Below are 25,279 nucleotides of genomic sequence, written 5' to 3' on the forward strand. Positions count from 1 at the left end.
TCTGTTCATGCCTCCTCTTTCTCTCTCTCTCTTTCCCTTCCCTTCATTCTAAAGCTGCTTAAGGAGATAGCTAGGAAACGCAGAAGCATTCGTCTTGGGCGGGAAGTTGAATTAAAGCCATATATTGCAGCTCACTTTGAAGTTCTTCCTACGGAATTCACATTGGGGGATAAGAAGCATTATGGTGGATTTGAGAATAAGCAACTACAGAGTGGTCAAGAATATGTCTTCTTTGTCTTGGCTGTAATGGAACACTCAGAATCTGTAAGTTAGTTAATGTTTTTCAATTTCAAAATTATCTTTCCACAATCATGAAAACATTTTGCAATGCTTATTCAGCTTCCCAAAAGATTTTCTATGGGGTTTTTTTTGCATTACATGTCAGAGCATCTTTAAAGCAATTATTTCCTTTCCTAGTGACAATTAATTCCTTAAACTTTCCTATTCTGGTTGCATCTTTGTGTGTTACTTCTATATGTAACTGAAACCTAAGGATCACCTTTTATTAGCGATGTTGTGATCCTTTGCAAATTACATGCTCTGCTATTTGTGACCATGAACATAGGATCTGAGGCATGAACTTCACAGCAGCATCTTTCTCAATGTATTTAGGAGTTCTTCTCTTGCCTTAATGCTACCATTGAATAACGGTGTAGGACACACAGGATTCTTGGAAATTCACTGAACCAGAGACATGCACAGCTACTCTTTTTAGTTACAGTCATTCCATAACAACTTTATCAGTAAATTGTTAGAAAGTTAGAAAGTAATTCAATAATAAGGAAAATACTTGAGATGATTTAAATAATGAGCTGTCATTCCTCTTTACTTAATTCATTTGGTAGTTATGTCCCTTTATGCATGAGTTAACCTACTGCATGTAATATATTAAAAGAATAGACATAAATAGACCTGTTGAAAGAAGATGCAATCCACATTAACATTTTAACATACAATGTATAATACGTTAAATTTCTAATGGGTAACTAAACCTGACAGGTACATTTGCGGGTTCAACCACTTGAAACTACAACACCAATATTCTGAATTCTAGTCAAAGCTTCTAGTGTGTAGCATCATAATTGCTTTCTTGCTATCAATGGAATTTGCCTACCTAAACACAATGAGGAAGTTGTTCCACTTCGAATACTTTTGGATAAATAGCTTCATTTGAAAATAAAGTAGATGCCTCCTGGAAGCTCTAACATAAATCAAAAGTTCCACTTTCGCTTTTTGACAGGGGCTGCATAGACAGATAATTCTGAAGGTGGTGCATCCAAAAGGTTCAAACTGGAGAAGATAGACAGCTTTTGACCATAAAGTTAGGTAGCCAGAATGAGGTAATCAGAAATTACCTATAGTAAAATTGATCTTTTCAGCACAAAGTATGGTTTCTCGGGTTTTTTATGTTAATTAAAGCATTAGTAATTTCGTATAAATGACCCAAATTTATTATTTTGTTAGCAAGAAATGAGGATAATAAATCAGGAAAAAGTAGATTTTTCAGGTGAAAAGGCTCATATGGCAAAATCTATCTAAGGTCCTACTCTTGAAGATTTCAGAAGGCATTACTAAACTTACAGTATGGTTAATAACTGGTTTAACATGCCATCTGAAATGTTTATGTGATTGACTAGCGTAAGGTACCCACAGAGTGTAAATAGTTTTTAATGGTGAGTGAAATTCAACTTTCAATGCTCCAGTTTATCCACTCTCAATATATTTGATTTTCTTCTAGGACTGTAGATCCCACTGGTGTATGAGTTGCAACTTAAAAGGGATTTTCAAATGTTACACCATTGACTTCCCCTCCAGAGAACACAAAATTTCCCTGTTGATTGGTAGAATGGACTATTTGAATTAAAAGAGAACATGGGAAGATCTGAATTTATTTAACTTGGTAAAATGGAAGCTGAAAGAGCTTATAATTAAGTATGTTAAGCATGTTGTTAAGAGGGAGGAAAAAATAAGATAAATTTGGCAAAATAATAAACGAGTTTTAATTAGTTATTAATACAGGTAGGATAAAAATTTAAAGTGAAATCTTGCTTATTGGAGAAAAAATCGTTAGCGCTTATACTGTTACCCTCAATATCCCTCTGTATCTTTTTCCAGGCATTTTTACTACCTGATCCAAAGAAAGAGGCTAAATAAAGAGAGTTTCTTCCTGTAGCAGTGAGATTTGTTCTGTCTTTTGAAAATACTGAAGCTGGGAAAAAAATGGCAGTCAGTTTGGGTGTTTCAGGAATGGAACATGAAGAGTCCCCATTTTCCAAACAATGACAACGGGCTTAAAACACTGGGTTTTTTTGGTGCCAGGTACCAGGTTTAGTGAGACTGTAACATAACTGGAGATTGTTGACATGGGTGCTAGCTCCTTACCAGCTAGTGTAAGTGCCTCAGCTTTGCCAGTCCTAATCCTGTGCCAAACCCAGATACTGTCATAGCCCAGAGCCCAAAACAAGGCCAAATGAAGTGTAAAAAAACATGTCTCCTTTGATAACACTTGTCCTGGCTTAGGGCATCTTTCAGAACACAGTGCAAACATGTAAATGGAAGCTAATCTCTTCTCCCAGTTATCTTATTCTGTCTTAACTGACATTTCTGATCTACTGCTGAATCAAGCTTTTAAGTCCTTTGCAAAAGCTGTAGTTCAAATCCTAGTTTAGTGCTGATGGAGACACTCCAACAAAGACAAAATTGTACAAACTATTCTCCACTTCTGTCTTTACTGTAACTCAGAGTTGTTTAAATGATCCAGTTTTAGCAGGCTGGCTACTCAGCCTCTCCTGTTTGATCTATGACTGAGTGCAGAGTTAAAATTACAAACATCTCAGGGCAGAGCAGAGTGAAGAAATATTCTGTTATCACAGGTCTTATCCTAAGCCAGTTGCTTTACACCATCCAGTAAAGCAAAGATTTTCAACAGCCTCTGTTGGTTCATAATTCAAGTTTTATACCTATGAAAGACTGAGTGTTTGGTTTCCCTTCATACTCTATAGTGACTTCCCCTGTTTTCCATTCTTAAATTTAAATTGTTTCAACCTTCAATAAGAATACTCTATCAGACAGTTTTTGACTGTCAAAACGTATTGTACTATTGCCACAAGAACCTTTTCTAAGAACCTTCTATATTCAGTCCCCTTTATTTTTACTTATAGTAGTTTTGTTCTGTTGGAAGTACTCTTTCATATCATGCAGGAAGAAATAGTGTTAATCCAGTGTGAAACTAAAAAAACAAAAACCAAAAATAAGTAACCAATGGGTTGTATTTCTCCTAGTGCTTTTCTCATTCTCTGTTTACGTTGCAAAGTAAACATTGCAAAGTGTTGTGGAAGGACATCATTTGTCTACACATCACTGCTAATATGTGGAACACAAAATAACACACTGTTTAGTTTGCAAGTTTATATGCTGCCTGACTTCAAGAAAAAGAGCATTTTCACTTTGTTATGTTCACTGCATCGTCGTCTTCTATACATTTATTTTAGATCTAGCATAGTTAATACTTTAAATGCACTCTTTCGTGATTAAGTAAGAATTATTTTTATTTCTATAGACCATGTATGCAACCAGCCCATATTCTGATCCTGTTGTGTCAATGGATCTTGATCCCCAACCAATTACAGATGAGGAAGAAGGCTTGATTTGGGTTGTTGGACCAGTTCTTGCAGTGGTGTTTATCATCTGCATTGTTATTGCTATACTTCTTTATAAAAGGTAAATTTACCTTCTAGTTTTCTTACTAGGTATATAACTTCCTGACATGTTGATCATTTTGTAATACTGTTCCAAATTATATTTTTGTGCTACCATAGTAACTGTCATTGCTTTGGGATATTTCAGTATTTATTAATGATTTCCGGAATACTGCAGAAATTTTTGATTGAAAGTTTCTGATAATTACAGGTATGCAGGTACATTTTTCTGTTGATGACATATTAACACTTCTGCATTTAAGTGTTTTTTCCACTTTGCATACATTTATATGCAAAGAAAATAAATATGTGCTGCATATAAATATGTATGGAATTGGCATATTTGACTTTTCAAAACTTGTTTTTAGATGTGTAATAGTAATACATTAGGGGTTACATTCAACTTGATGTTAAATGTGATTCTCATCTCCACTCAAGTAATTTGAGTTTTTACTTTTGACAGTTGGTCTCAATTTGTCATTGTATCTATATGAATTTGAAGCTCTGAACTGAGAGATTAAAGAGACATCAAATAACGTTTTTCTACTAATCTTGCAATGAGATCAAATTTCACTTATTCTTCTTTCACTGTCTGTGACACAGCTGTAGTTTTGCTATTATACCTTCTACCTTACAATATACTCAGTGTAAACTGTGTACGATGCCATAATTTATATGTAGTAGCTTTTTACACTGTAAATGAATTCACAGGGGTCAATCAAAACAAAAGAATCCAAACAAAAAAGTTTATTTTAATGTTTAGATTTTGTTCCTAATACATTTTTAAATATATTGATATAATTGCAAATTAATATAAAAATGCTATAAACCTCTGGAGAGGTGGTGCACTAGGAATAATTTCATTAAATGGAGTATGTCCTCTAAAATTAACAGCTATAATGCTATCACTTGAATATAAATATTTAAATTCTGCTTGCCTCTATGGTCTTCCCACCCTAAGTGTCTTTGGTCAAATACCTCTAAAATTGCATGTATGGAACTGGCTTCAGGTTTTGGAAAGAATTCTCTGTTCAGCAGTAAATACCCAGTCCAGAGTTGACTTGAGCTTATGTCTATATATAGATGTATTTATAGAATGTTTTCAGGGCTGTAATTGTACAGCAGCATAACACATGGTCTGTTGCTTTCAAATACTATGTCTCCTGAAAGGTTCTGTTAGTGCATAGTGTTTCAGCCAATCTAATTGGTTAGCAACCAGTGAACCTCTGTTTGTGTCTGTCTGTCGCTTCAAAAACCAGTCGTTAGAGTTGTGCTAAAAGTGAAATATTCCTTTCTCCTGATTATTTTGAATTATTAAGAGTAAATCTTCTCTCATACTACAAAAAAAAGTCCAAACAATGGCGTATAAAGCAGATGTGCACCTGTTTCTGAAAATACTATTTACATTTATGGAATCAAACTAAAAATCTTAAATCTGTTACCAAATAAAAGATATTAGGCATATTCTACATACAAACAGGTAAAATTTGCTTGTCAGTATTGTGAAGATATTGTCATTTACTGAAAATGGGGGACATACTTTCCATCTGTTATTTACTATTTGTACTAGAACTTTTCAGGCAAATGTCCATATGTATTTATTTTTCTATTTTCAGCTATTTACTCTAATTTATTAAACTGCACTGAATTGGCAAATTACCTCTGAGAAATTTTGACTGCAGTTTTAGCAGCCTCTGGTCCTCTATGAACTTTTCATTTCTGTAAAAAAGAAATATATAATTGGATATTTTTTTCAAGAGTATTCAACCTGGATGTAAGCTAACTGCTAGATTTTGATAGACTGAGTGACTGTAGAAGAGCACCAACTAGACAAGAAAATAGGGATATTTAGCGTCCTATTTTGAGAAAGCAGTGAAATTTAATTTCTGAGTAAAATGGATTTTACTATGGCTACAGGAGTTGGATGAAAAAAATAAGCAAAAAAAAAGCCCAGGAAAACCAAACATTTTCATGGATACAGGGAATTTTACAATATATTTGTTGAAATCAGTGGAGTGTAAGTGCAACAAGTATGGTAACGAGGAAAAACAAAGGATAGAGGGCATCAGTCTAACAATACATGAACATACATGCAAAAAATATTAAAAATAGGATGTTGTTGAAGGATGTGCAGTGCAAAGAGGACAGCTAAGAAATGACCATGTCTTTTGAAGTGCAGATGGTAGTAATTCAAATAAAGGTCAACTATGCTTAATTCACTTTGTCCATAGAAGCCTTTATGAACAGACTTGGACCACTAAGCTCATGATTTATAATACGACTTTTATATTTTAATTTCAATCATAGAGAAAGAATTACTTCCATTTCTAAAAGAATTACTTTAGGTGGAGAAGTCTTGCCCCTCTTCAAAACAGACACTATCAGAGGTAGTGTGAATGAGTTGTGTTAGTTGGTTTGAAGCATATTTAACAATCCCAAAGACAAGGAGTGCATGTTTGACCTCATTATTTATTGGTAAGTTGTGTCAGGGTTATTGCCTCTCCGTTAAGTCTTAAAATCTGAAAGCAAAGATACTTTATAGAAAGTTTTTTGGATCATATATTAGAATATAGCCAAAAGGTCCTTGCAGCTCAGTAAGTAACAGTAATACACTGAAGAGTACCTTTTCTTATGATCACATATAGTAGTAATATAATAGCCAACAACAACAGAGGCCAATTAATGTGCTGTGTGCAGAAGATCTCACAGTTTCACAGAACCGAAGGGTCACATCTCTGGAATTTGCCTCATCCCAGCCCTGCTCAGAGTATGGCCAGCTACAGCAACTTGTTCAGAGGGATGTCCCAGCAAGATTTAATGTATCTAAGAATGGAAACTCAACAACTTTTCTGGGCAACCTGTTCTGTGTTCCAGTATCTTCACAGTAAAAATTATTTTTTCCTGAGTTACAGTTGAATATGTCTTGGCAAATGGAATTGACTTGGCCAGTAACCAGTTCAGTGTTCTCTGTCCTCGCAGCAGTGAAACCAGGAAACCACCATGCAGTCATAGGGAAAGGAGGCACTTATTTTGGAGCAGATATTTCAATCTATTTGACTTAAATATAAATAATAAAATTTAGACATCCAAGTAAATTAACTAAATCTCATTACCTTTTCAGTTATTTTCCTTTGCTCATTCCAACTTGAAGTACATTATACATCATAGTAAGGTTTATAACCAGAATCTCAAACAAAGGCAAATACCTACTTAACTAGAGAGCGAGTGCATACCCTAGAAGAAACGCCTAACCATTATGATGGTTCTTTGAGTCTCAGTTTATATTTCAAGTTGATGTTGATAAATCATTACCTTGCTGCAACCTACAGTTTAGGTAAATCTACAGTGAATCATTTTAACTCACTTTTAAATGTGTGGTACATATTCAATTACATAAGATTTAGGTGATTAGGAACCCAGTCAGTGAATGTTAAAGAGCTCTAGAAATTGTTCAGTGTATCTCAAAAATGGACAAATTAGAAAGAAGAGTGCCTGTCCCCATGAAGAATCCTGTCATCTGGTTTCTGGGTTTGGGAATTTATTTCTTTAACATGTGAATTTTTGTTTTTAAGAAATTACAAATTCTCTAATTTCAGTCGTCCACTGATGGAGAGAAAAATGTTCCTTATTCTAGATCTTTTCATTTGTGAGGGAGAGAAGTTAAAGCCATCTTGACAGACTTCGTGTTGTTTGCTTTTATAAAGTGCAGCTTTCTGATTTGGTTCAGAAGACTGGAACCTAAGCTTGAATCTTTTGAACACAGTGAACTCTGCCGCTCTGAATCATAGCGTCATCGAATCATAGAATAGGTAGGGTTGGAAGGGACCTTTAAGGGCCATCTAGTCCAACTGCCTTCATCTTCAACTAGGTCAGGTTGCTCAGAGCCCTGTCCAGCCAGGCCTTGAACGTATCCTGAGATTACGTATATGCCACCTCTCTAGGCAACCTCTGCCAGTATTTCACCACCCCTATCATAAAAAATTTCTTCCTATTAGCTAATCTGAATCTACCCTCTTTCAGTTTAAAACCATTACCCCTTGTCCTGTCATTACTCCTACATAGGCTGTCCCCATCTTCCTTATGAGCACCCTTTAAGTACTAGGAGGCTGCAGTAAGGTCCCCCCAAAACCTTCTCTTCTGCAGGCTGAACAATCCCAATTTTCTCAGCCTTTCCTCATAGAAAAGTGTTCCATCCCTCTGATCAGTTTTATGGCCCTTCTCTGGACACACTCCAACAGGTACATGCCTTTCTGGTACTGATGAACTCAAAGCTGGATGCAGCGCTCCAGGTGGTGATTCACCAATGTTGAGTAGAGGGGCAGAATCATATCCCTTGACCTGCTGGTCACCTGCTGAATCTTGAGCTTTTTGACTTAGAAGCTAAATATGCTTCTGACGGGAAAAAAAACCCAAACCCAGACGTTAAAAAAACCACAGAAATGAAAATGGGGGAATCTTAAGTGATGATGAAGAATTCTAAAGACTTTTTCATAACGTGTGTAGTCTGGTCATTGCATACTATTAAAAGTTTGTAGAGCCTCTGTTTATTATGATCAACACACAGTGTTGTATTAACAGTGAGTGTGTATAGTAGCACATTTTGGTGGGAGATATTTTCCCTGTTTACCTGACCTAGATCATAGATCTCTACAGATCTATGCAGATTGGTGTAGACCTCTAGTAGGTGACATTCTTTCTAAATCTAAAAAGGTGTGTAATACTTCACTAGAAAAAATTTTATGCTTACCTTACTTTACAGGGTACTGTTAAAAATTTCTTGTTATATTATTACCTGGCTTTGTAAAATAATTTTAAAAGTCTTCATTTCGTTTTATTCTTTTTAAAATTTAGTACAATTCTTATGTATTTCATGTATTTAACCTTGTTCTTCACTTGTTTTTCTCTCCCTTTTCTTCTCCCTTTCTCTCCTTCCCATTCTACTCTGCCCTCCACTTTTATTTTTCCTTTCCTCTCTCCTCTCTCCTCTTTTCTCTCTTCTCTCTAAAATGTAAGAGGAAACTACATCTTAGTGACATGTAATTTTTCAATGTAATGTTAACATTATTTTGATGGGTCAAATTAAAGACCCATTCTCTATTATCTCACTGGCTAAAATTTGAAGTCTCATTTCTTTGCAAATAGTGTCTAAGAAAGGTGTATTTTTCAGCAGATGATTCGCTTTGGACATGACCTTATGCCCTCCATTAATTTTACGATTCCCAAGCATTAAATATTTTGATGAGCTGTCCTTTCTTAATTTTGTTTAGTTATATATCTTTAAGTCAACATTTCTTATATCTTCTGTTTCCATTCTTATCCTCTGCGCTGCTGGTCAACTAACATTTCACCATTTCTCCCCTCTTTGCTGCATTAAAATGGAGCAGTAAACCTGACAGGTGAGAAGCAAAAAGTAATCACTCTTCATTTAATACAGAAAAGGAGAAAAAAAAGAAAGTTATCATGATAATGATCTAAAACAAAGTATCTGTCAATCTTAAGTGAATGTAGACAGTAATCTGTCACAATGAAGGCAACTGTAAGACTTGCTATGTTATTTACAGCACTGAAAAGTAATGTAATACAAGCAGCGAAGTTTCACTGCTCTTCTTCTTGTGTCTACGTGGGGTACATTTCCAAGAGATAGCACAGCTATACAATGTTTATATGGTTTTATTTGCATTTTAGTGAAGGTGAATCAGTGTTTTTTTTGCTATAACCAAAGTTCTTTAAGGAATGCATTGTTGTGGTTGAAGTGTTAGCTGCTCTGAATCTCCATAATGCTCCATCCACATAGACTCAATGCTGACTTACAGTTCTACAAGTGAAAATGATATAGTGATCTCTTGTCCTCTCTGGATTTTTTTTTCCCATCTAACTCAAAATCATTGCATAATCTGGAAGAATTATGATGACTTGTATAGGCTGGCAACATAAAAAAACCCCAACATCCAGAATGATCCTGAGAATAATACAAATAATAAACTGTTCTATTATCCTATAAGCATTCAAAATATTCAGATACATGATTAGAAGAGATTTTAGTGCTTTTATTAGAGTAATGCGAAATTTTGTTGTCCAGTACTGACTTGTAAGTGGAAAAAAGGTAAATGAAGCTTGTCTCTGGACAGTGTCAAGGACTTAAAGAGACTTAAAACTCCTAGACTTAGGAAGAAGGAAATAACAGATTAAAAGACTTCCTGAAAGTTACATTGCACATCTTTACTGAAGAAGAAATAGCACTCAGGCATTGTGCTACAGTGGTAGGAGTTGGGGATAGTCAAAATCAAAAGAAAGAAATTTCAAATGAGTTTATCCATAATATTTTGTTTTTAAAAAGACTAAAAAAGAAGAATAGTATGTAAATTTTTATCGCTTCACTTAAGAGAGATTAATACATGTGTTAAGGTATTTACCAGAGACCAGTACTTTTACAGTAAAAAACTTTTTACTTTTTTCTATAAAACAATAGGACTAGTGACTTTCAAAGAATACCTGCAGTGATGTTACTGTTTGACTTGTTTGCACAGCCTTTGAAATCTTGTTGTATATTACCAGGTGTTCATGATTTCAAGAACAGCAAGAAATCAACAGGAATAATAGCAGATTTAGTACCATTGTGAGTCAATTAGGAAAACTATAAATAGTGTTATGTTAAAATAAACATTGGGTACCCGGAAAAGATTACTTTTCACAAAGTAACTCTTCCTCTATTTGCTTCTTCATTTTATGTTACATAGAGTGTCAGCCAGGTTTCGTTTTCATTCAGGAGTCCACAGAGGACTAGTGAAGAAGGATTCCACTCTCTGTATAAAAATGCAGAGTGGTAGATGTTCTTCATTTAAGATAGTTCTCGATGTCTCCACATCAGAAAATTATAGACAAATAATGGGAGTCCATTTTACCAGAAAAGTCAGTCAGAGCACATGTGGACTCTGCTTCTCTCTAGAGAAAGGAAATCATACACAAACTTCCTTCCTTCCCTCCCTCCCTCATCCCTCCTTCCTTCCTTCCTTCCCTCCTTCCCTCCCTCCTTTCCTCTGTCCCTCCCTCCTTTCCTCCTTCCTCCTATCTTTCCCATCTTGCTTTGGACAGATTGACATGAGCACTATAATTGCAGTGGAAGTCTTAGTTTAATTGGAAATACTCATACAGAATCTGAGCTGTGAATATATGTAAGTGAGGTAAGACAAATGAAGATTGTGTAGTTCAGCTCTTACAGAGATGAGAGGAAACAGAGCAAATTCTTGATTCCTAGAAAGTGAAAAGAAAAGGTGTCTTCTGGGATAGGTGTCTTCTGTACTGTTCTTTCTCTATACTTAAAAATGCAAACTATTTTTTATAAATGTGTATAAAATATGAAATATTTAATGATAATAACTTGGAGTATTAATTTCTAGTTACATGTTCAAAAGTTGGCTACTTTTTTAAAAAGCTAGATAGCTTTTAAAATACTGTGAATTTTCATAAGTTTAGTGTTATAAAAGTAGAGTATCCAGTGACCAGAAGGATATACTGGAGGATCAGTCCAAGGCAAAATGCAGTTATTTTCTCTCTGACATTAATATATTTAGATTCATTTTGCCATCGCAAATTGTAGATGTCCTACTAGCCATGCATAATTATTTTACCTTTGCACTGGATCAAATAGCCTTTCAGAAATAAACATCTTGCCTTCAGAATATGATGATTAAATGCTCAGGTACCTTTGTCAAGCTAACATGTCTATCTTCTGTTTATGTGTATTCACCTTCTCCATGCAGGAAGAGGGCTGAATCTGATTCTAGAAAGAGCAGCATACCCAACAGCAAGGAGGTCCCTTCTCACCATCCCACAGATCCAGTGGAGCTGCGACGCCTTAACTTTCAAACTCCGGGTAAGAGACAATAACTTACGGAGAGCTCTGTGATCATAAGCTGATTACTGGTGCTGCTACAGAAAAGAAAGATTGGTTGTTTATAAAAATATATTTTGATCGCTTATGAGGTTTTGCACAGTATGTTTCTTTGTTAGATTTTGAAATAATTCTTTAATTTCTTTATTTAAAGAAAAATCCTGCTTGAAACAAACTTGAATTTATGTAAAGAAGAGCCCAAAGACACATATGCTATATGGATGTGTTTTATGTACTAAAATTCCAAGTTAAACCTAACAATGCTAGAAAATGTTGTTGGGACATGTATATCCCTCTATTTATTAACAATATTCTTACAGCAACCTCTTGTTAATAAGCTTCTTTCTTATCTACTGCATAATTGGGTGATCTATTAACGTAATTGTCAGTTTCACTGAATTGCAAATGTGCAACACAGAAAAGAAAATACTAACTAGATAAATGGTCTTGTCTTTGAAAATAAGGCCATATTTTGTGGTTAAGGGAGTATATGAATGTCAGTAGTTCTGAGGTTAGAAGCAACACATTCTCAAATATTTTATTAAATGATTTTTTTAAATGAAACACTGTTTTCTTAAAGCTGTTTATCTGATAGTCAAGAGACACTGGGAGATAAATATTAGTATTGAATTTTTACCACATTTTAGGAGTCAACTTTTACTTAAATTGGCTTTTGATCATGTTGTATTCCAGTGAACGTGTTGTCTATTACAGGGTGTTTGCACATAGTCCCAGTCTAATGCTAGTTGTGTGCAGAATCTTCATGAGCCTTGTGTTTGTCAAACTTCTTACATTAATAACAAAAAAATAAAAGCTCATAAAAGCAGGAATTGAAGGGTTTGAGATGCTGAGAGATTAGCCTCAGAACTTGACATACTAAAGGGTTAAGTGAACTTGCAGATCTCATTTCTAGTCTTCTAAACAGTGATTATATTAAGATAATGTTGCCCCAGCAGGAGTGGGTCTGCAGAGTAATGAATGTGGCTAAAGACCCATGCATGTACATGGCAGTGGTAGAAAGGGAAGAGTCTTGAGTTTTACTCCAGCCTTGTTTTTTTTTAATCTGTTCCAGTACACTGAATGCTCTTAGCAGCTGGTGCAAATTAGGTGTGTTTCAGGAGCACATCTTCTAATTCAGTTTCATCTCAATATGGGAATCTTGTTGACATGCTCTGGGACCTCTTTATAATATGAACTTAAGTGCAGTAAGTGGAAATGATTGAAAGTTTTTATTCACAATTGTCCTTCTGAGACTGCAATCTGAATGTAGGCTCATCGTTCCTGAGCAAAGTTTTCGTCTGTTATTCAGGAGTTTCATGAAAATTTTAAAGATTTTTACAGCAATAGAAGTATACATACAAATTTTTGAAACATGAGAAGAAAAAATATGGTTCTTAAAGTCTAGCTTATGCCTAAAACAAGTCATTATTTGTATACAGTTATATACTGAGTAGAGTGGATGGCTTAATAGAATCACAAAATCATTGTGTTTGGAAAAGATCTATAAGATCAAGGAGTCCAACCATTAACCAAGCACCTCTATGTTCAACAAAAAACCATGACCTGAAGTGCCACATCCACATTCCAGGGCCAGTCAATTCACCACTTTCCTGGGCAGCCTGTTCCAACACCTGACCACCCTTTCAGTGAAGAAGTGTTTCCTAATATTCAGTCTACCTACCCAGCAAAACTTGAGGCCATTTCCTCTTCCCCTATCACTTGTTACCTGGGAGAAGAGACTGACCCCCAACTTGTTATAACCTCTGCTCAGGAAGTTGTAGAGAGCTATAAGGTCTCACCTCAGCCTCCTTTTCTCCAGGCTAAATAACCCCAGCTCCCTCAGATGTTTCTCATAAGACTTGTGGTCCAGACCCTTCACCAGCTTTGTCACCCTTTTCTAGACACACTCCAGCACTTCAATGTCTTTCTTGTAGTGAGGTGACTCTAAACTGGACAGAGTACTCGAGGTGTGGCCTCACCAGTGCTAAGTACAGAGGGACAATCACTGCCCTGGTCCTGCTGACCACACTACTGCTGATAAAGGCTAGGATGTCAGGTTGATCTGCTTGTTGACCTTCCCCAGTACCAAGGTCAGACTGACAGGCCTGTAGTTCCCCAAATCCTCCTTCCCACCCTTCTTGTAGATGGACATCCCATTTGGAAACCTCCAGTAATCTGGAACATCCCCAGTTAGGCAGGACTGCTGCTACATGAAGAAAGTAGTGAGTACTTCAGTCAGTGAGTACTTCGGTCAAATCCCTTGGTACCCTTGAGTGTATCCCATCCAGTCCCCCACAGTTGTGTAAGTCTAAGTGGTGTTGCAGGTTGCTGACCAATTTCTCCTAGACAATGGGGGCTTCATTCTGCTCACCATCCCTGTCTCCCAGCTCAGGGGGCTGTGTACCCCCAGAATAATTGGTGGTGTTAGTAAAGACTGAGGCAAAGAAAGCATTAATTACCTCAGCCTTTTCTTCATCCTTTGTCACTATGTTTCCCTCCGCATCCAATAAAGAACGGAATAATAAACTAGGTATATAAGCATAATTTTCTGCACTCTGTTTATTTACATGTTTAGTCTTACCTATTCCTTTAATATTCATCGTAATAAAAATAAAATGTGGGCAAAAAAAAACCTGCTGCCAAGTGCTAACAATTTTATATATAAAATAATTTATTGTAATTAATTCTAAATTTACATTTAGGATGTAAAGTTATTAAGAAATGGCAGAATTTGTGGCACTCATAGACACTGTAATTCCACCTCACTGATCTGAAAAGAACTGGAGAGGATTGAAAGTATACTTTTCCTTGCAGGGCTATAGTTTATCTGGGAAGTTTGCAGTTTTCTGTGAGGCTAGTTGAGCAGAACATTTGCAATACATTTCTACTCTAAACACTTATTTTTTGCTGTAAACCTTTTCACGGAATGGAGAATTACAATTATTATTAAAAATACAGAACAGACATCTAATTATCATCTTTTTACCTACTGTTGTTTCACCTAAGACCCCCAGGCACAGGTCAGGCCATTATATTACTCAGTACACAACCAAATATCAAGGAGAAATTTCTTACCCCAGTAGATTTGTTTTGCTCTGTAACACTTCCTAATTAACATGTTTTTAATATGCAAACTTAGTCACAGTGAAGTCGAGGTACAGTTCTTGTGCTAGTAAAAGCAGAACATAACGTACATTGACTTCAATTAAGGCTACCATTTAATTAAAACGTGGCTAAATTTAACTGAGATATTTAGATCCTACTGGAATGTTTATCCAACTTTAACCAGCAATACACAATACACCATCAAATAACATGCATAAACACCATCAAATAACATGCAATAAAAAATTTTTTAAGGTGAACATAGGGATACTACAGAAAACCTGCATGTTCAGGATATCAGTTTTGTTATTTTTGTTGTTTTTTCGCTTTCAAGTGTGTGGGGTTTTTTTTTCTATTATGTAACAGAAACAGGTAGTGGGATACTTCAAAGTAGGCAATGGAGAGAAGAGATTGGGGTCTGATGTGGTTATGTGTGGGGTTCCTTTTACCGAGACATCTCCAGTCACCCTCATACAATGGCCTTATCTATTGTATAAGATGTTACCATTTCTCAATGTTGCCTATAGATAAAATAAATGACAGAGTAGTGAATGTACTTTAAAAAACAGTGTATGCCAAGTCAGTAAAAAAGCATCAGGATAGATGATTTGACATTATCACATTATTATAGTGATTTATTTCTTTGGATTACGAAAGCACCTGCAGTTTGCTTGGAGCTTTCCAGTCAGACCAGTTGCTTCCAGTGGGAGGGGAAAAAAAGTTTATAATGAACCCATAAAGTACAGCAGTTTTAAAGAAAATTTTAAATTACATTGGCATATCTAAACTGCCAGTTTTCATGGAGAGAGGTGAATGAGATACTTCTATAAAATTCTGGATTGTCATAAACTTTAGTACTTTGAAAGATTTCTAAACAACCTCTTTCCAAAAATACTGTAAATCATGTATTTTCTGTAAGGAAAGGTCTGATCAGATATAGCTATCAAAATAATTTGAAAGTGAAACTGCTGGGCTAAAATTGAACTTCTAACCACACGTATAAATTACTCCCAGTACAGGTGATTAGATATAAATTTTTGAAAAAGTATGGGAAAGCAATATTTTATCTTCGATGATATTTAGAGAATGTTTTAGGCATAATTGTATTATACTTTTCGTAACATTGTCAATTCAGCATGATGATGTTGTAAAATTGCACAGTAAAAACTACCAGCACAGCTTTCCTTGCTCTCCTTTCACTTTTTATTGTCCTGTCAGTACAGAACTACATCCTTCACTAATCTAGTATTTACCTAAAGAGTTTCCTACCTTACCTTGTCCAGGAAGGATCAAATTGGTGTCTGGCTTCCCTCCTCTCTGGGTCGAGTAACATTTGGAATAGCCCACAGTTCTATATCTAAGAGCAAGATCCCATGTCCATACATGTTATCCAAAAATGTATATATGTTAGATAAGCCCATATGCCAGTGAGTGGCTCACAGCTGTGCCAAGTTCTCTTTGAGTAAACACGAAAATACACAATCTCTCAATAGGATTTCCTTTTTAAGTCTGTTATTCTTCCATAACTGGAGTAGCTGAGGAAAATTCCATCACATTTTTACCATTCTACAAGTTTCCTATTAAAATGATTAACCTGTGCACAAATTTTAGAAGTCTCTATGCCACATGGGAGAGTAAAGGTAAGCAAAGGGTAGTAATTAAACCCTCACAAAAGATCTCATCGAATAAAGAAGCCCAGTTCTGCAGAGGAAAATTAACTGAAATTAAGTGGTTTGAGTGGGTTCTGAGAGACCCAAGGCTCAGGGAAAGACTTCAATCTGCCAATCAGCCAGAGAACTAAACTGAGTCATGCTTCAAAAGTGACTGGGGTTTTTTATCCTCATTTAACTATAAAATGTGTCACACTTATAAGTAATTTGTGTAATTGGGTGCCAATTAAGCAATTATCTCATTATATCTTATGAACTAATAAGAAGCTTTGAAACACAAGAAAAATAAATAGAATTATTACAGCTCTAAGTTAAAGACTGCTTTTTTTTTTATTAGATAAGTGCTCACTAAACACTTATTCCCTGAGTTGCTAAGGAAGTTCCACAAACTTATTTCCAAGATAAAGCAGAAAAAGTGTAAAACATGCCCAGAGTAAAGGGGGGAAAAATAACAAAAGGTAGAAAAAGTTCCTGCTTTGCAAGATAGCAGGAAATTTCTTCCCATAGTTTGCCCACATGATATCTGTGAGAATTATGACAATGCTGCAGGAAATAGTTCCTTTGTCTTCATGGCAAAACCAGACTGGAAATTCTTTCTTATAGTGAGCAATTGTACACAGAGCTCATCATATGAACTTGTCCAGATAGAGGATTTAGGCACCTTAAAGAAGCATAGGGTTCGTGTGGAAATGACATTTCTGTGATATCCCACTTCATTACTTTCAAATCTAGAGGCAACCAAAATCTGTCTAGCTAGGAGATGAAGTTGAAAATTCTCCTCTCAAGAGTAATCCTTTTTTCTTTCCTGGATTTTAGCCCATAGTTTTGCAACATGTTGTTGAATTTAACATTTTTAGATCAGGATCTGAAAACTAGGTTTCCCGTTTTTTCACTGTAGGTGACTTTTATACCTCACTCAGAGCTGGTGTTTCTACTGTGGGCTAAGCAGATTCTAAGGCTACTTGTTAGAGCTTAGTCTTTGATAGAGAAGAACAGAAACTATTTTCATTGCAGAACAATTGATCAAGTTTTGAAGAACATAAAATCTTCTGGAATGACAGTGACATATGCGCATTGGAAACTATTTTAGAATAGTTGTTGCATTATGATGTATTTGTCTAGAGTTTTTCTTGTATATTTATTTTTTTAAGTTCAAGCACTGGCCTAGCTCTGACTTTATGAAAAAGAAATTTTGAAGTAACAGTAATTTTTTTTGTCATAAATACTAAGGGCATTCTTGATAAATTTTCATGGATGCTGAATTTCTACTGGATCAGGGTCATCTGTCATTTTTTCTATTTTCCATGTCTGAATTTTAAGTAGGTATTTATTTCTGTGTTTTCGATAAGGATAACTATCAGTAGCAATAACCACTATTACTGATTCCTTCATTTTTCTGTAAAGGAACAGTATCTTAATCACCACAGATTGGTATGTGGAAGGGTGTTCTGTGTTGCTAAATAAAAATGAGGATGTAATAAATCAGTTTTTAAAATCACAGACTATTAACTCAATGTGGACCTAAAATACCATGAATTCCTAAAGAAATTTCTGTGACAATAATGTGTCACATTTTTGTACTCCATATACGAGCAGATATGTTCTTTCTTTTATTTGTAACTTTATTCTTGTTTATTGTGGGTATATCAACCAGCAGTTGGTAAATAAATGTGTTTTGTAAATGTTTCTAAAAGCCCTTATCATAAAACCCTGACAACAAACAAAATCCTAATTTAACGCACTAATGACAAGCCCAAAACACCCTCTTGTTTCAGTGGGATAAAGGAATATAATTAACAGCTTTAATGTCTGTTGAAATGCAGATGAGTTCTGACCTTGCTCTCTTAGTTTTTCCTTTAATTGTGGCACAAAGGGTATTTCATGTTCCTTGGTCATGTCTTTACCACAGATTAACCAGAAGCTAATTCTACACTGAAATCAAACCATATATTCTTATTTCATATAAATGAAGGGTTTTCTACTAAGCTGCATAAGATCAATCACATTTACCTGTCTTCTACCAAATTTGGAAGTAGAAACTTCTAAGGGATACAGTTGCAGCTGTGTTTGCATGTGGTGGTTTTGGGGGCTTTCTTTTTGTTTGAGTTTTCAGGTGTTTCTATCTCTTTTTTTAAAAAGAGATATCCTATTTAAAAGAAAATTTGAAAGCATGTCTACAGCATGATATTACTTTTGACTTTTTAGCATGTCACAGGATCTGTTGTAATTTAGCTGTATTTTGTCTTTAAGTTTTTGTGTTGTCATAACATGTGTTGATTGATGTGGAAGTGTGTCATCAAATAAGTGTGTTTTCTTATTTGTAGCCACAGAAAATGAGTTTAGCTGTATTTTGAGTGGGATCTTTTGAGTCAACTTCTACATCTTCTACAACATGTGAGCTTAATGTTCACATTAAGCTCAATAGGAGCCTCATGCTTTTGCACAAAATATGACGAGATCTTAAAATGTTCGTTCATAGCATATTGTTATGGTTCACAGACCAATTACATAACAGAAGTCCTCCAGTGGTTGTTTTAAAAAACAGCTACTTTTTTATCATCTCATTTTACGTATTTAAAATATGAAAATATACCAAATGCAATTACTTCATAATTTAAATGCAAAATATTATTTGAGGAGAGTTATTCAATGTCCAAGTGTAGTTACCTAAAGTGAGCCATGGACAAAGGGTTGATATGCAGTTAAAATTTGTCAGTTTCTGAAGTTGAAAGTAGTTCCTCTTTTTGCCTTAGAAAAGAAAGTTTTATTTCAAATTTCATTTTTGCACAAAGTGTTTAACATGAAATCTCTCCTTGGGAAGGCCAAGTGACATATAGAGAAGCATATTAAAAAAATAGTTTAAAAAAAGAATGGATGTTCAACATCCTTAAAAAAATATTCCTTCACAATAAGCTAATTATTGTGACTTGTGTTCCTAATGCTGGTGATTTAGTCAGGTTCATTGCGTGATGAGCAACTCTCATACTCATTGGGTTTATGTCCTTTATGTTTACAGTAGGGCACCTGCACCTTCAAGCATCTTAGTTGAGTTTCCAGACGCTATTTTGTGCATGTCTGAAGTGCCTGTATGTACAAGATTGATTGATTATGATGATCTACTGCTGTTACTAATTTGTTTCCCATTTCCGATTGGCTTTTACTTTTTACAGCTTTGAGCAGTAATTCAGTCCCCTACGCCTCCCTGATTGGCTCTGTGTCCTCCCTCTCTAGCCAAACTACCACTCAGTCCTTATATGATAATAACTCTCTCCCACGATTCGCTCGAAAAGGTCTAAACATCTTTGTCTCTATTATTTTCTCTGTTCAAGCACTGTATTAGATGTACATCAGTCCACCTCCATTTCTGGATCAATCTAGAGTTTTCTTGTGCCTTTTCACTCACATACTTTCCATAGGGGTGCTTGATCTGGATCAATCAGTGTAATTATTAGATGACTGTCACCCACACTCATTTTGAGAGTAGCCAAGTCCTAAGTGAAATTTCTAAGAAAATGGGAGACAAGAAGAACTGCATCAAATAAATTAATACTGAGACTAAGTTTTTATTTAAATTTATAAGGAATATCCCCATTGTATCTGAATATTTAGCTTTGTTAGTTGACTGACAACTTGCCTTAATATCTACTTTAAATATGTCTTACCATCGCAGACATGCTATGAAGATAATATAAAATATATATATGTATAGGGTCAGAAGAACTAGGGCCAGTGCTGTTGGACATTATTTTGGACTCTAGTATGATGCCTGAAATGCCAAAGAATCAAAAAGAAAACAAGAATTAAAAACAAAATTAAAGAAAAGAAAAATATGCTAATGTGACTGTGTTGTAACCACATGGTCATTTTCAGCTATGTTTAAAGTAAATGCAAGTCAACTGTCTTAGGCATGCTCTTGAAATTCATGGTGACAAAGCAAACTGCATTATGCAACATGGCTTCCAGCTTGAGCCCCCTTGAGTCATTAGTGTTTTCCCTTTGTAATTTCAAGAGATCCTGGGGTTCACTAGCTTAACTTTTTCTTGCCAGCTCTGATTTCTTCCCTAAACCATTGAAAACTCACTTTCATTTTAGGTGTGATAGTATAAATCACGAAGAGAAGAATGTAAGCATTTTGGAGAAGGGTCATGAAGACTAATAGAGTGGAATATGTTCACAAATTTTTGCCTGTCAAATCTTAAGCTGGCAGATTGTTCTAGTTGACCCCACATCTTTTCTGTCTTTCTTTTGCCTTGCTGTCCCTGTACACCCTTACACACCCATCTCTGTGTTCAGTTCCTAGCTCTTCTTCTTCTTTTTCATTCAGCATTTTCATCAGTGGACAAAGATGTTTACACCTGAAGTAGATTGTAGGTACTCTTAGGGGTTGATAAATGGGGTTTAAGGTTATTTTAAGGTATTAGTGCAGTCAGTATGTATGTCCAGCCAAACTGTACAACCCCTGTCTCTACAATCTGCTACTAGTGAAAACATTTTTGAAGTTCTAATTGTCTGACGTCCGATGTTGTCTTCAGTGACTGTTGTCTAAAGCACTGGTGCATGTTATTCTAGTCATTCATAGTTGCATGTCAGTCACCTCAAAATTTCTTAAAATATTGAAGTATTTCTAATTTAGCCAGAATACATAGTCAGTCCTCTAGACCTTGATGCATTATTATTAATCTTCAAGCTCTCCATTTCATTTTTTATACTTTATTTTATAAGTTAGTTTTATGTTGGTTTGAGGTTTCTTTGTTTTTTACCATTTCCTTTGCAGGTTCAGGTGTCTCGGGTTACCCTGGTAACCTTCATTATTCAAGCTCGTTTTTCTTGATTATGCATAAGTCACTTTGTTTTCTGTCAAAACACTATTCTTTCCCCTTTAGGGTTCTTTCAGTGTCTGTTTCTCAGCTCACATTTTCTCGTCTAATTCAATAGAGTTTCCATTTCATGCAGTGCAGGAGAAGGAGTTTGAAATTACATTAAGAGTCATTACTCAAAGCAGAGGTCGACATCAGGTCTAACTGTCTCATTTTACCATGCCTAGCTAAACTCATTGACTCATACCACAGTAACTCTTTCCTCTACACTAGGAATGTTAGCTTTGGGAATATGCTTGGTGACTTCTTTTAATTTGGCTTGAGAGCTCATCTATCCAGAGCATGTCCTGCTTTGAGTAACCAAACTATTTGCCTGCTTCTCTCACATATGACATCTTTACTACTTACACATTTCTAGACATTCTAACTACTACATTTTCTAAATTTTAGACCAATGCTATCACTGTAGCGTACTTTAAATTCTGTTCCTCTTTCTTGTTCAACAGGTATGGCCAATCATCCCCCAATACCCATCTTGGAACTTGCAGATCACATTGAAAGATTGAAAGCAAATGACAATTTAAAGTTCTCACAGGAGTATGAGGTAATTTTCCTCATTTTCTTATTATTCAAATTGTTTAAAATGTCGTGTTCGCTGTTTCCCAAGGCTTTTCTCTGATATGATGTCAGGTTTATATAGTACTAAAATGATGATTAAAAAATTCTGTGTAAAATGACTACATTGGTGAGGTGGCTCCTTTGCTCATAAAATTTTGTTCTCTTTTTATAAGGATACATGTCAGTCAGATTCCACGGGCATATACTTGAAGTAGCGTGTGAATGATACAGCACTTACTTATATTCATACATACAAACATCCGTCTTCCATCAGTTTAAAAATCCTTAGATTATTTCAAAAATTTCCTCTGTAGTATTGACAGGACCCATACAGTGCAAGCTCCTAAGAAGATTCAGTCCACTGCATTAATTTTGTGTGGAATAAAAGGATTTGCAAGTGCCTGGTGTCTTTAATGAAACAGTTTCAAGACCAGTACTTTCCTTCGGTCAACAATACCACTTCTTTAAATTGTGAATGGTAGTCTATAAAAAGCATGAAAGGATTTAACTAGAAGAGAGTAATCATTTACAAACCACATTGTCAGTAACCCATGGAGTATAAAAGTATTCGTATAGTGGAGAGTAACAACCTCTCAGGTCAGTAGTTTAGGGCTTAAGGGACATAGAGAACCATCCATTGTAGTATATTATAGCTGTTTCTTTAATGCCAAAATATTGTCTATCTCAAAAATACATGGATAAAGTATGCACTGAACCATCAGTAACAGAGTGTTTGTTTAGATCAGCTATAGGTGATTGTGTCAGTGATCCAAGGATTAACAGCTCCCAGAGGGATCACTGACACAGTATTTGTTTATAGTCTGTTGTGTCACTAATCCTTTCTTAAAACCCTCCAACACTTCATTAGCATGATGGAGTAAAAGCTTGTGTTACTCTTATATTTTTAGGGACTGCAGATTTGTGCATTTGAAAGTTCATATGGACACTGACCATGCCGTAAAAAACCACTGAAGATGACTTTCACATGTTGGTTTCAAAGTAACATGTGACTGCATGGTACAGAAACCAAATACATGTCCATTGTACTTTAAAAGTCTTGACAGAAAATGTTAAAAGTTAATTCCAAATACTATGATAACAAACTGCAATTGCTTATTATTTAATTGGATGCACTGTTCAGAAAGACCTTAAGACTGCTCTAAAAAATAATCATATTAGATGTCAAAAGGAAATTATAGTTTCAACAATTCATGGAAATAAATTTGTTTGAAGACCATCTTAGGGGTGCTATTTACCATTCCAATCACAAAAAATGTGGAAGAATATTCTCATTTTTCTGTGTGGAAATCCTGTGTTTCTAAGTATAAAGATTGTAACATAAAAAGAAGCAAAAAGGAAAATTTGTGCAGCAGAATGTTCACCATAAAAAGATAACATGTGGTACAAATTTGAAAATCATTTCCTGTTGTACTGTGGGCAAATTAATTCTTTTTTCTGTGCAAAAAATTCTATTTACAAGTCTTATAATGTAGTACAATTTCTAGGAAAATAAACAATTCAGCTTTACTGCATGTTGAACGTGATGTGGAGATGACATAGTTCTTTTTAGGCTGTAATATAACTTGAAAGTTTTGGTGGTTTGTATTTTTTATTTATTATTTAAATCATCAAAATAATCTTGAGAATTTAATTTTAATAATTTATAACCAGATCAAGATACATTAAATCATTGAATTCTTAATATCTGTCCCTCCATAAGTTTTTCTATTCTGTATAAACAGGACAGCTTTCACTTTCTTCACTTTTTTTTTCTTTTGTTTTTCCTTTTTTTTTACCTGGAGCAGAATGATCAGACGGTCTGAATTAAAATATGGGCAACTGTGTATCAACATCAAGCTTCATTCATATTGTTTTGCCTGATAGGGTTCAACATTTATCTTTGAAATCCCAGCTTTAGAGATACCACTTAATTTCCACCTAGTCCAAGATTCATCCATTTTGAAACGGAACTAGTGAAAAGCACTGCTATTTGGTTTCATGGTCTAGGCTAGGCAGTGGACTAAGGCTGCAGTTTGATGATCACTGTAAGTCATCTCCCTGTCTTGGCTGTGTATTCCTGTTCTCTCTCTTGTGCCAGTCTTGGCAGTAGCACATGTGCAGCTGTTCAAGGATTATCTCAGGAAATAGATTCAGCTGAAAACTAATTGTTTTATTTTTCTTTGCTGTTTTCAGTTGGATCAGTTCCCTGAACTAGCTCACCACATGTCTACTTGAGCTCTAGTGCCAGCACAAGTGAACTGGTGGGTACATTTGTGGTCAGGGATTGGGACCTTCTATTTCAGCAGCAGTTCTCACTAGCATCCCTAAAATCAACTCTTTGATTGCAAGGCAGAAGTAGGTACAGATGGTAACTGTTCAGTTATTATCACTTCAGATAACATTTGAACTGGTGACACAGAAGGAAAAAGAGATGCTTTTCATCTTCAGAAGGTAAAGGTGTAGCAAGCAGCAGGAAACTGCTGACCTTTATCGATACTAGCAAATTCAATTAATTCACATTTAGGGAAGCAAACAGTTTTCATCAATTACCACTGATGATTTTTTTTCTTTGTTATCATGCCCTTTCCTCCTTGGCATTCAATTATTTTATTTTACTTTTTATGGAATTGCTTACATTGCTTGGATGAAATTCTTCAAAACTAGACTGATAGTATGCAACAACTGTTATGACAGCTTTGTGATACCATAAAATCATCATCTTCATGGCTAGACTTCGCAAACAAAGATTTGGGAAGGACTGTACCCACATTTGCTACAAGCATGTTGGTGGCTAAAGAGGCCAATACAAGATAGACAAGTCCAGTTGAAAAAGGCACAGCAGAAAGACTCATTACATGGTATCCGCAAGACACGATTCTTTCTGTATTGTCTTTTCTCCTCGAGAGTGATCCTGTGTATGTTCTCAAAAGAAGCAGCAGCGTTATAGATGGTGTGTCTCCAGGCCTCCCGATTTGAGGCCAGAATAGACCAGTGATGAAGATCAATATGGCCAAGGCTGAGATGTTGTTTCAGGGAGTCCTTGTATCTCCTCTTTGGGGCTCCTCTCTTGTGGCAGCCGGTGGCAAGTTCACCATAGAGCAAGATCTTAAGGAGGCGGTGGTCCTTCATCCTGGAGACGTGTCCTGCCCAACGCAGCTGTGTTCTCAGCAACATGGCCTCAATACTTGTGACTGTTGCTTTTCTAGAACAGACGTGTTAGTCGCATAATTTGACCAGTGGATGTTTAGGATTGTACGAAGGCAGCATTGATGGAAGAGCTCTAGGAGTCACAGGTGGTGGTGGTAGACAGCCCATGATTCAGATCCATATAAGAGAGTAGACAGCACTATGGCTCTGTAAACACTGATTTTTGTGCTTTTCTTCAAGTATTTATTTCACCAAATTCTTTTATGAAGCTTTCCAAAAGCACTATATGCCTTTGCTAACCTATTGTCTATCTCTCCGCCAATCTTACCATCC

The 25,279-nt window shown here is 35.6% G+C and overlaps 1 protein-coding gene across 25 annotated transcripts in view; it reads left to right on the plus strand.

Annotated features, from left to right (window-relative positions):
* Positions 1-25,279, plus strand: part of PTPRD (protein tyrosine phosphatase receptor type D) — a 1,149,573-nt gene that overhangs the window by 1,054,260 nt on the left and 70,034 nt on the right. For 18 of the 25 annotated variants that reach the window (XM_051768182.1, XM_051768181.1, XM_051768187.1 and 15 more), the window contains 5 exons: positions 55-264; positions 3,560-3,720; positions 11,459-11,571; positions 19,535-19,654; positions 21,688-21,785. In XM_051768182.1, coding sequence (XP_051624142.1) covers positions 55-264; positions 3,560-3,720; positions 11,459-11,571; positions 19,535-19,654; positions 21,688-21,785 — 702 coding nt within the window. The remainder of the gene's footprint in view (positions 1-54; positions 265-3,559; positions 3,721-11,458; positions 11,572-19,534; positions 19,655-21,687; positions 21,786-25,279) is intronic. The other 7 variants (XM_051768193.1, XM_051768194.1, XM_051768195.1 and 4 more) reach the window with 1 other exon arrangement.

The sequence above is a fragment of the Manacus candei genome, unplaced genomic scaffold, assembly GCF_025592945.1.
Source record: "Manacus candei isolate 608988 ecotype Guabito, Panama unplaced genomic scaffold, ASM2559294v1 h1tg000093l, whole genome shotgun sequence".
In the NCBI taxonomy this organism is placed as follows: domain Eukaryota; kingdom Metazoa; phylum Chordata; class Aves; order Passeriformes; family Pipridae; genus Manacus; species Manacus candei.